Consider the following 11347-nt stretch of genomic DNA (forward strand, 5'->3'; position numbering starts at 1 on the left):
TCTGTTTAGAAGATCTAGTTTCATGTTCAAACGAAGGCAGTGAGCTTATGCAGTGACCACGCTAACAATTATTAATCACACCTCTATTTTCTTTGCACGTGCACACGCTTGCAGTATGTTGCTGCTTTCCATGAAATAAACATTCGTCACATTTACAACCTATAGTTTTCACACCTTCACCCAACAGTGGACAACGCAGAGACGTTGACGCTCAAGTCTTATAACTACAAACCTTGTGAAAGTCTCTTCGTCTGCCACCTGTTCTTTCAACAACCATCGAGTCATTTTCTGCCTTCGTGTAACTGAAGGCCCACTCGGTGAGTGTTTTGGCCACAAACATTTATAGACACAGCGTCAAAAAACAATGAGTCCCTTTTAGATGTCAGGTGGTTGCACTGAAATAGAACATTGCAATGTTGTGGTATCCTTTGGTTTACATTTGGATCAACACTTGTGCTTCGAATTGCTTGTCGGTGTTTGTGAATGAACGACTGAAGCGGTAGTTGGGGATCTATGACTTTTTGGCAGCCAGCAGCCCATTAGCTTAGCATACAGATAGGATCCAGGGAGCAACAGCTGACCGTCTCTGCTGAAAAGTAACCAAATCCACCTAACAGCACCTCTAAAGTGAGTAACTAAATATAAAACAGACAGAGCCATGCTCGCGATCCCCCCATGTTTACAGTCTTCATGCTGAGCAAAGCTAACCAGCTGCTGACTGTAGCTTCATATCTAACAGAGAGACATGTGTATCAACCATCTTGTCTATTTCTATAAGCAAAATGTGTAATTCCTTGCCAAACAATGGGACTTTTATATATTATTTACAGTCTGTTCCAGAGCAACATTATGTTGTTATTATATAAATGTAAGTTATAGCCACTTTAAAACAGCTGTGCCAAAGCAACTGCAACTTTTCATGAGCAGGCCTACTGTCATACCAAAGTGAACTGAATCTTTATTTTACACATGCTTAGTTTGAATTGTTTGTCCAGGTTTTTGTAGTAGACATGAGGAAAAGCGTATTGAGTTTCAGTTCTTTGCTTTCAATTCAAGAACAGGCTCCACGTTATGATAGCAGCAATTGAAACTACGTGTGGGCTTGCATTGGAACTACGGGTCTCCTCACTTCACCTTGGCCCACGCACGTTTCTCTTCTCTCCGGTTAACGTCTACGCTCATCGTCTTCCGCTCTCGTACAGTCAAAACCACAGGAAGAAGGTCGATAGTTGAGAACTCACCTAGATGTTATTTCATGTGCAGTGGCAGAGCCTGATGCAATAGTGAACCAGTTGTTAGGTTTTTAAACAGACAGATTGTAAATTAAAGTGCAGAGGCTGGAGGGACTGATAGGAAACTACAGAGCTGTCACTTCATCAATCAGAATGAAGACCGTTTATATCTGCTGCTGTCTTCTCTATGGTAAGTGTGTTAATTCATTACATACAAACAATCTAAACAACTCAAAGATGCTGTAACTCTTGTCACGTGATTTCATTTTGGCAGCTGCTGGGATCGAGGTTTCAAGCATCAAAGTCGAGGGATTCGAGGGGGGAGAAGTCTCGTTCCAGTGTTCACACAGATTAGCGAAGGCAAACAATAAATACCTCTGCAGGGATCCATGCAACGACGGAGAAGATATTCTGGTTACAGTAAAAGCTGGTGGAGGAGCGGCGTCAGGGCGGATAGCTCTGGTGGACTCGGGGGACGGAGTCTTCACTGTGAACTTCAGTCACCTCCAGCTGTCAGACTCAGGGAAATACTGGTGTGCAGTGGAAAGACGTGGTTTGGATACATTCACTGAAGTACATGTCACTGTAAAGGAAGGTACGTGCATGATCTTATTACTCCTACCGTGAATTGGATGTATCTGTACACTGGCTGCTTTTATTTTTGTCTCTACATTCGTGTGTACACATTTCCCCATCAGTGGTGGAATGCAACTAAGAACATTTACTCATTTATCTGGCAGCTTGAGTTCTTTACAAAATAAATAATGGATTATACGCGAGTGGTTCCCAATCTTTATGCGCTTGCGACACCTTAGAAAAAAAGCGGTGTTTTTTTTGGGGACCTTTGTCACAGAACCAAGAGTTCCATCAAAGAATGATTTCCTCTTTAAACTTCTCGGAAGACTAAGAGTCAGTGTAGCTCATTGGTCGGAGCTTTGGACCTGAACAAATCAGGTTACCAGTACCTCGGCGAGCATGGACACCCGGCCAATCCCAGGGCTTGAATGCTGCAGAATGGCGGGTCTTGTGAAGAAAAGCAGTGGGATTGAGAATAACGCTACAGTGACCCTTCAGGTCACGTGAAAACATGACAAGCCCTCTTCAGAGCCAGCGTTTGGTTTGTCCGTTCTGGGCTACTGTAGAAACATGGAGGACTCGGCAAAGATATGGAGATATGAAGGGCTCCTTATAATGTAACAAAAATACAAAAACAATTCACTGATGTAATAATACACACTGGTAATTCAAGTAGGTTTTTGAAAGAAGGCGTTTACGATTGACAGAGTATTTTTGCAAAGTTGTTTTGGTCCTTTTATTTAAGAAAAGACTCCAAATACTTTTTCCACCACTGTTCCCTTAAAGCTGTTGCAAAAGAGACAACGACCGCCGTACCTGAACGTTCTCCCACATGGACATATCCGAATATTTCCAACTCAACAGAATTAACACCTGGAATGGACACCAGCAGGCCTGCAAACCTTTCGACAGGTAGGAAGAAAAACATCATCAAAATTGAATCTGAAAGATAGATTACAAAAAACACAATGTACAAGTAATATTCCATCCAACCTCGCAGCTTCAAACAACACCAATGGCGGAAACCAGAACAGCACAGGTTCGTCTGTATCTCATCATTTGGTGTGTGCAGTTGGTGCATGAATGGCTTGTGGATATGTCAAATTGTTGAGCCATGTCTCCTGTTTCCGGTCAGGCACCGTGTTGTACGCTACAGTCGGGGCTGTTGCCATGCTCACTGTGTTGATGCTGGCAATACTCATCAGGAAACGCAGAGTGAACATCTCACCTCAACCACAGGTTTGCTCCAAAAGCACAGACGGCGTCAGTGCAGATGACACGGAGGTACGAGTCTCTTCACGGCACACAGCAATTGTCTTCCAAGAGAAACATGACGATCGTCTTGGCAGCGAATCAAATGAAGCCGACGACGCTGAAGTTTCCTTTCCTGGTTTCAGAGGTCAATTTACAAAGAGGGTTTTCCCAAAAGTCCGTCAGTTCATATTTCTCTTTAAGATGCGATGAAACCCACACCTAATCGGTGTTGCCATTTGCATCTGTAATTTTCGGAAAGATGGTTATTTGCATACACGCTGGGAGTTAGATGAGAAGATAGATGCCAGTCTAATTTCTCTCTGTGAAATATGACACCTTGGTGAGCCTTAAAGGTGGGGTTAAAAGATTTAGTCACTTTTTTATGTTTAAGTCTGCAGCAAATCATATTTACAATGCAATTGTTTAACAACATTGAACTCCATCAGTAAACGTAAAGTGGTATCTGTATATGTGTTACTGGGTAGATTCAGCCCAGCCAGATGAAGAACATACTTGAACTAACAAATGCTGATTTGTTTTTCCTTCTCCACTTTTCAACAGGCTGACTGCGAGTACGATGACATTGGCGAGACCGTGCAGTCCTCTTGTCCTCACCCCCCAAAGCAGAATCCAGCCGTCGAATGTGGCGAACCTCTTCCCATCTATGAAAACATCTCTTGCTGCAAAGGCACCGAACATTCAAGACACTCAGCTGCAAATGTCCAAGACAAGCGTGACATCAGCTCTGTGATCTACATCACACCGTTGCCACCTTTATGTGAAACAACTGGCAAAGGCCGTCTTGGAAAACACACGAATAAACCGACAGCAACTAAAAATGCAACAAGCAAACCAACAGAGAGCTGTACGAGCAATGCATCCGCCCGTCACTGCAGATCTGGCAGTGATTCCACAGACGTGAGGCCAAGATCACTTTGGTTTGGTTTGGATGCATCATGAACAGTGTGAGTTGTGCCCCGAAGTATGATTGGTGGGATTTTTATGGACACTGAACTGAACTGTACCTCCTACGATGCTTCCTCAGTTAAACCAACGTTTATAATGAACTACATTTTCATCCTGTACAAAGGTATGCTGACGGCTGTCGACATGTTCTGTCTGTGCATCGATTTAGAGTCATTATTTGTGTGCCAACAGAGAGACAATCTTACCTTTAGCTGGAAAAAGCAAACAATGGAATATGTTTTCATTCACGGAGTTACTTTACATACTTTTGAATATTTGTTCCTCGATAGTACACGAGAATTTATTCATTAAAAGCTTGAGATTTAAGATTTTAACTGGAATATGACAGTGTTTGTATGGATTTTTATCTCCCTGTATACGCAAAAGAAACCTCTATCACAGTGTCAACAATAAGTTATCATTATGAACGTCACAGGAGTGCTATTCCACATTGTACTGCCTTATTTTCATTATGATTAGATTTAAATGATGCCACAATGTGGCGCCTGCAGCCACTGCATCTTGATTTATATTTATGCTTTCTGTTTTTTGCAAAGAAAATGTCCACCTGTCAGGGAGAGATCGTGGACACGTGCAGCCATTTTCTCAGTAAATCTCCACCGCATCGATTCGTTCAGCTACGAGGTTGCCGGCTGTGTGTAACGTAAGCCCAAAGGCGTGTGTGACTGCGAGTATGAAGTTAACAGCAACTTTATAGCTGAACATAGCAGTGCAGTGTGTAGACCCAAGTCCCCGTGTCTCGCTTATACCTGCTGATCAAAATGAAACTCAGTTTTTCTCGTCTTGAAACAACAGAATACAATGGTTCTTCAGCAGTTCAGCGATCTAAATTCTTCCTGTAGGTATTGTAGGTGTGGCTGTTTGTGTCGGATTATGTGGGGACACAAATACATATATGAATGTGTTGGCAGTTAGTGAGAGCATGTCATTATGGATGAGGGGGATAACGTTTTATCAGTCAGTGTTAATGTATGTCTGTACCTTAAAATAAAATAAACACAGATGCCTCTGTGTGTAGTGTGATGAAGCTTCTGCCTTTGCCGATTCCTAGTGGTCATATGAATAAAGACACTGTGGCCTGAGCATTGAAACAACCCACAAAGTTATAATTTCTAGCACATTACTGTGAAACTTTTAAACTTATTATTTTGTGTGCAGTGTTGGGAATCACAAAATGGATGAATAATTCATCATGAAGTGGAAAGAAAGGATGTTTAAGGCTTACTTGCATGAATAATGTAACAAAAGACAGACTTGCTTCATGAATTTTCATCTGACAGAACAATAGGGAGAAAGTACAACATGTGTCAATGGATACGTACATACATACATATGTTGTTTGGCACCAGCCTTGAACTTAATGTTTTATTTCATTCAACATTTTCTAATTTAATATCACTCTTTATGCCCTTTTCAGTGGAAGATAAAAACAAGTATTGCTTGTTACACAGATCAGTGTTATTAATAATAAAATGTGTCAACATATAGATGACGGCAAAGAATAACAGGTGGCCTTTTTTAATGAAGCATACTTCATAAATGGTTTGTACAATGCAAGTGCTATTGTTCATGTTTGGGTCACATGAGGGAACAATCTGTGTGGCGAAAGTATCAGTTCTTTAATTACACATCCAGCAAACACAGAGCAACACTATCGTCCAGTTGAAGGTTGTGTGTGGACTGGTTCGTTCATGAAAGAGGAAGAGGTTTAAACACACGGACATGAAAGCACCACATTGAACACACGGACACGGCCTGCCGTCCAGCTTGCTGCCTCATTGTGCGGCTGGGGAGGAATCTGCGTGTTGCAAACTGAAGGTAAACTGGGAGAGATGGGAGCAACCTGGATCTCATGGAGAACCACTACAACCGTCATCATTACTATACTACAGATCCAAGGTGGGCCGCGTGCTATGCATTCAAGATGACGTAATAGACTTTACTTGAGTTAAAACACATGATTACATAACTAACAGCTTTTGTTTCCAAATGACAGCTCGGATCAGTGTCAAAACCACGGCTGTTAACGGTGTGGAAGGCCAGAGTTTTGACTTCAGATGTGAATATGAAGACGGCCAGCAGGACAATGCTAAGTACTTCTGCCATGAAAATCACGACAATGATGACAAAATGTACTCCCTGATACGGACACAAAAACACGACCAGTGGGATAAAGGTGGACGTTTCTCTCTGTACGACAACACCACCGGAGCCTTCTTCATCGTCAGGGTGGACAGCCTCACCTCGGAGGACAGCGGGACGTACCGGTGTGGGGTGAACGCCATCCCTGATCATATCAGTTTCATACAACTGAATGTTTCCAGAGGTACCGTATGTTGACTGCTTATTCATCGAAATCTGGTTCCTGCTTGGTGCCTTACAGTGAAATAAGAAGTTTACAAAACAGATGCTGAATGGTTTCTGTCGACCTGGTGGTTTCGATCTAGAAATGTCAGGCCTCTTTTACTATAAATAAGTAGTGTTACAGGAACAGTACTGCTTTTCGTTTTTTTGTAAACCAATTATTTTTTGCTGCCCTTCATCAACAGCAAACCCTCCAGAAAATCTCACACGTCACAATAAGTAAATCTGTGTAACTACACAATTCATCAGGGAGCTCTGTGTGTTTATTCTTGTTCTCTATATAATACTTTGGGCTTTTATTTGTAACTGTGCTTTCCAGTGACTGAATCACCCATCATCCCGGTGGACGACCCAGTGAACAGTGAGTGATTGTGTGTGTGTGTGTGTTTTCATGGTATTCATAATTCTATGTGTGTGTGTGTGTGTGTGTGTGAGAGTGAACTTCACTCATTGTTCTCTCCTGCAGAGATCCACCTGTCGCTGTTCGTGACTGCAGCGATGTGTATGGCAGCGATACTGTTCATATGTCTGTTCACGCTTTGTCTTCTGCTGGCTGTTAAACACCGAAGACCTGGCGCACGCCAGAATAGAGAGGTTTGTCCAAACGTTTAGCAACACCAGCAGCAAGGCTACAGCGATGCTATCAAGACTGAAATATATCTCAACTAGTGGATGGATTGGCATGAATCTTAGTACAGATATTAACGTTCCCATCGGGATGAATTGCAATACGTTTGGTGGTTCTCTGACTTTTTATCGAACACCATCATTGTCATTCACCAAAGTATTGGTCAATGTGTGCGATACTTTGGTTAATGACTGTAGACCTGCAACACTGAAGACATTCCCATCAGGCTCAGCTGTATTTGAATTTAGTGCTAAATGTTGAGCTGGATTTATAATTGATGCAATGGGTTAACCTACGGCTTAGCTTTTGATTTATAGTCGGGAGTCAGATGCCACCCATTGATGATCACCTGATGATCATAAAGTAAACATTATACATGCTAAACATCCACATTTTAGCATTGCTACTGTGAGCATGTTAGCATGCTGATGTTAGCATTTAGCTCAATGTGCCTTGGTCACAGTGATGCTAGCATGTCTGGAGATGCTTAGTCTTGTTAGCTGACTGTAAGAACCACTTTACCAAGTAAACACGATCAAATTAGCATTCAGAGAATACTATGACATCTCGTGCAAGAAGCAGTTCACTGTGAGCAGGTTTCTGTTCATCCCACAGTCATCATCCGACTATGAGACCATGATGCCTGGTGTAAGAACTGAACCTGAACTGCTCTGCGGCTCTTCGACTCCAGACTGCGCCGATCCTTTGGCTTTACCGTCGCCACCACCTGACCTCTGCTCCCACTTCACATCAAAGCATCGGGAGTCCACTGTCACTCTCTGCGAATATGTCGATGTGGATGTGCCAAAGCAGTACCAACATCTGGATCTCAGCCAGCAAGAGGAGCACGTCTATCACAGCCTTAACGGACTCGGCGATCCTACAGATGGACCTCTGGGAGGCAAAAAGCAGAACAACTGTTGAAGGATAATTCCAGGTTAATTAGAATGGAGAGTCAGAAACTTCATTGTTTTCTTGTAGCTGTGCTCCCAGATCTTGGTGTTGTAATAAACCAAAATTATACTTCGTTGTGAGTCGGAGGGGCGTTGGCCAATTTGAAAGTTAACGATAAAGGAACTTTAGTAATTCAAGAGGTTCTAGTGTTAATGATTACTGTGTTTAGGTATTTGTGGAGGAAATCGTTTTGCAACTGACAAGAAGAACTGTTTGAGCAAGACTCACCTGAAGCTGCAAGAGTTGAACAAATCCACGAAGAGGAGCACACTGGACGCTTTTAAGCTCCGTCTCTCGCTTTGCTTTCTGATATATTTCACCAAAATAAACCAAGTGGTAATATCCGAGGGTGTCCTTGTGTCAATTATTTACTGGCCTGATTGATGTGAAACTTTCACTTTGAGACGAGCAAGAGACGGGAAGGGACCTTTTGGTGCTTCTCACAAGTGGTTTTGTTCGTGAGATGAGGAAGCCGGCTAAACATAGGAAGTGCAACAACAAAGAGGAACCTGTGACAAACGCAGAGTCTTCATTCGTTTGGAGAAAAACACAAAGAAAAGTGAAATCAGGGTGAGTTAAGAAAAGACAAAGGAAAGTGACAGATGTACATGCTGCGTGTGAAGATGATCCTCATTTTGATCTTTCTTCTGGGAGGTAAGTTTGCAAAGGTTAATCCGTTTGTCTCTCTCTGTTCCTCTCTCTGAGTGTTTGGTGTCTTTCTCAGGTGTTAGGGTTCGCCTTCCTGATTTTGTGATTTGTCAGTGTTGCTGGGAGCTGTATCAAGATTAGAGAGTGCACATTTTGAGGAGTTTACTGTTTAGTTTAACCTCTTCAAGCCTCTAAGAATATTCAAATGAAACAATCAGAACAGAATCAACAGCCTGTAACTGCAGACATACTGTATGCAGCTTGTGTCAGGGGCCAGAAACAAAAAGGGCCAGAAACCGTAAAAGTTTGAGAATTGTACGTCCTTCTGCTTGGTGTAACTACACAATGAAGAGCTGACTTTGTTGCTGTCTGTGTGTTTTGTCCAGGGTTATGGGAGACTGAAGCCATGTCAGTAACAGGGGTGGTGGGAGAGGAGGTCAAAATAAAATGCTCTCACTCGAACGCATTTGACAAAGTCAAATATTTCTGCAAGGGAACGTGTACAAGTGAAGACGTCCTAGTCAGAGGCAGAAAAACGAAGAAGGATTCAAATGAGAAGTACAGCATCACAGATGAAGGAAACACATTCTACATGACCATCTCTCGTCTGACAGCGGACGACTCGGGAACTTACTGGTGTGGAATTGAGAGAGTTGGTCTGGACACATACAATAAAGTAGTCCTCGCAGTCATAGAGGGTGAGTTGATTCGGCATTGTGTATGAATAGCTTTCATGACGTTGTTATTCTTCGTCACTTCAAAGATGAAAACCTTTGCCCCATTTCCTTTTTACGAGAATATGGCCAATATTTCACAACAGTCTGTCTCAAGCTGATCTTCTTTGTTTCGCAACAGACAGTAATTAAAGGAAAGAAATGAGAGACCAACACAGCACACAATGTGACTGAGGGACGAGGATAAAAATCGAAATGATTGTTTCTGATTTCTTTCAGGAAATCCCGACAATGAAGCACAACCAAATTCAAGTACGTTCATCCTCTAGTAAGCAACTGTCTGGATGTGTGTGTGTGTGTGTGTGTGTGTGTGTGTGTGTGTGTGTGTGTGTGTGTGTGCGTGTGCGTGTGCGTGTAAGAGAGACTCCTGAGTGATGTGTCATCGAGATGTGATGTCATCGAGATGTGATGTCGTCTCTTTTTTTTCAGATGAGCTGGTGTACATTGGAGCAGGTCTCGGGGTGCTTGTGCTGGCTCTGGCGATGGTCCTTTTAATCTTCTTCAGACATCGAAAAAGAGGCATCCACACATTTTCTGGTATAAAACTAACAGACTCGCATGATAATATTTTCAGAACTTAGCAATACCCAGGCCTGAACGCTATAACAAGCATAGCAGTGCACCTCACAAGTATCTAGCACTTTTCTTGAACTTCAGACTCCAATATGGCGCCCGGTCACTTGAATAAAGTTGCAGAGTGCGTAAGTCAAAAGAGTTTCGGCATATTATTGTAATTTCCACTGTATTTATTTCCGTCTTCTCTGTAAATCTGACATATGTCCTGGAAGAGGTGTCTCTCCTCTGCTGGTTTCTTCATGAAATTTATTGTACTTTTTAATTATTTGTATTTGTTGCTTTTAATGCAGCGTTTTTTTTCAGGGAGTGAAAGTAATAAAAATCTAGTTTTCATTCATCTGGGATCTAACACTTTGTGAATCATCACTCTCCATGCAGGAAAGAACCATGACCCGGTCAATGCGGCAGTTTCCTGTCAGAAACAAGATGGACACCACATCACTACTCCCTCTTCAACAGCCAATGAGCACCACGAAACAGACGGCAGGACAAACAGCATCTTAAGCTCTTCGACTGTTCAACACCAAGACTTCGGAGGCGATCGCTCAGACAATATTTATTCCAACGACTCCGTTTCATCCGGCTCTCAGATCCAACCAGACGGCCTCCTCTACACCACAGTTAGCTTCAAGAAACACACCGACGGCAGCGCCGACACACCTGGCACTGCAGAGCTTACGTACTCCGCCATTAATCACAACGCAACAGATGAATCCGCAGTCTATTACAATGTCAGAACTCAGTTATGATCGTCTCAAGTGCAGTGAAAGTCTGTGTGACGCTCAACTGAAAATACCTACAATTCACACGTTTCTGTAAAACTAAATTCACATTAGTCAGATAATTCAGAATGTATTTATTGATGAAGAAATATATAGATAACTAAAAATAATGCATGAAAATTATAAATATGGTCAGTAGATTTTGTATTTGAACCTAATAAAAACAACATTGTCAAATCAATACAGATAGATTTTCTTCTGTGGATTTCTTCTTCTTCTGTGAGACGCCACCAATACACACTCACACTCACACCGCTTTAATGAACTAGAAACTGAGAAGGTGATGTGAGCAAAGGAAGAGGCTGGACAGGTGTCACACCTACAGCTCTAATTAACCTCAAGACGTCCTGGTTGATTGTGGGGCTGCAGTCGTGCTTCTAGAAGAGGATGCAAGCCTTCAGATTGAATTCAGACTCAGCGGAGTGGTCTGCGAGTCGGTGAAGGGCAGAGAAGCCAGTAGAGTCGAAGGAAAACAAACGCTGAGAGAGAATGTTTGCAAAGTTCGCAATAGAGTGCTGGAGGAAGGAGTAAAAAGCAGGCAATGAGTTGGCATTTTTGCACTTCTGGTTTCCCGTTAAAAAAACAATAACAGTTTGTGATTATTATCTTGCT

General features: G+C 42.4%; 2 protein-coding genes across 2 annotated transcripts; both read left to right on the forward strand.

The window, feature by feature from the left end:
- Positions 1 to 6038: 6038 nt before the first annotated feature.
- Positions 6039 to 8258, forward strand: LOC306784555 (uncharacterized protein; the record flags this gene model as incomplete). Its single annotated transcript, XM_079278589.1, has 4 exons — positions 6039 to 6375; positions 6733 to 6774; positions 6880 to 7007; positions 7657 to 8258. 4 exons carry the CDS (start codon positions 6039 to 6041, stop codon positions 7963 to 7965), a joined length of 816 nt encoding a protein of 271 aa, XP_079134715.1. The 3' UTR covers positions 7966 to 8258.
- Positions 8259 to 8553: 295 nt separating this feature from the next.
- LOC306784556 (uncharacterized protein) lies at positions 8554 to 10702 on the forward strand (the record flags this gene model as incomplete). Its single annotated transcript, XM_079278590.1, has 5 exons — positions 8554 to 8649; positions 9030 to 9341; positions 9597 to 9629; positions 9807 to 9914; positions 10332 to 10702. Exons 1-5 carry the CDS (start codon positions 8598 to 8600, stop codon positions 10700 to 10702), a joined length of 876 nt encoding a protein of 291 aa, XP_079134716.1. The 5' UTR covers positions 8554 to 8597.
- Positions 10703 to 11347: the final 645 nt, after the last annotated feature.

The sequence above is a fragment of the Melanostigma gelatinosum genome (assembly GCF_949748355.1).
Source record: "Melanostigma gelatinosum genome assembly, chromosome: 11".
Classification (NCBI taxonomy): Eukaryota; Metazoa; Chordata; class Actinopteri; order Perciformes; family Zoarcidae; genus Melanostigma; species Melanostigma gelatinosum.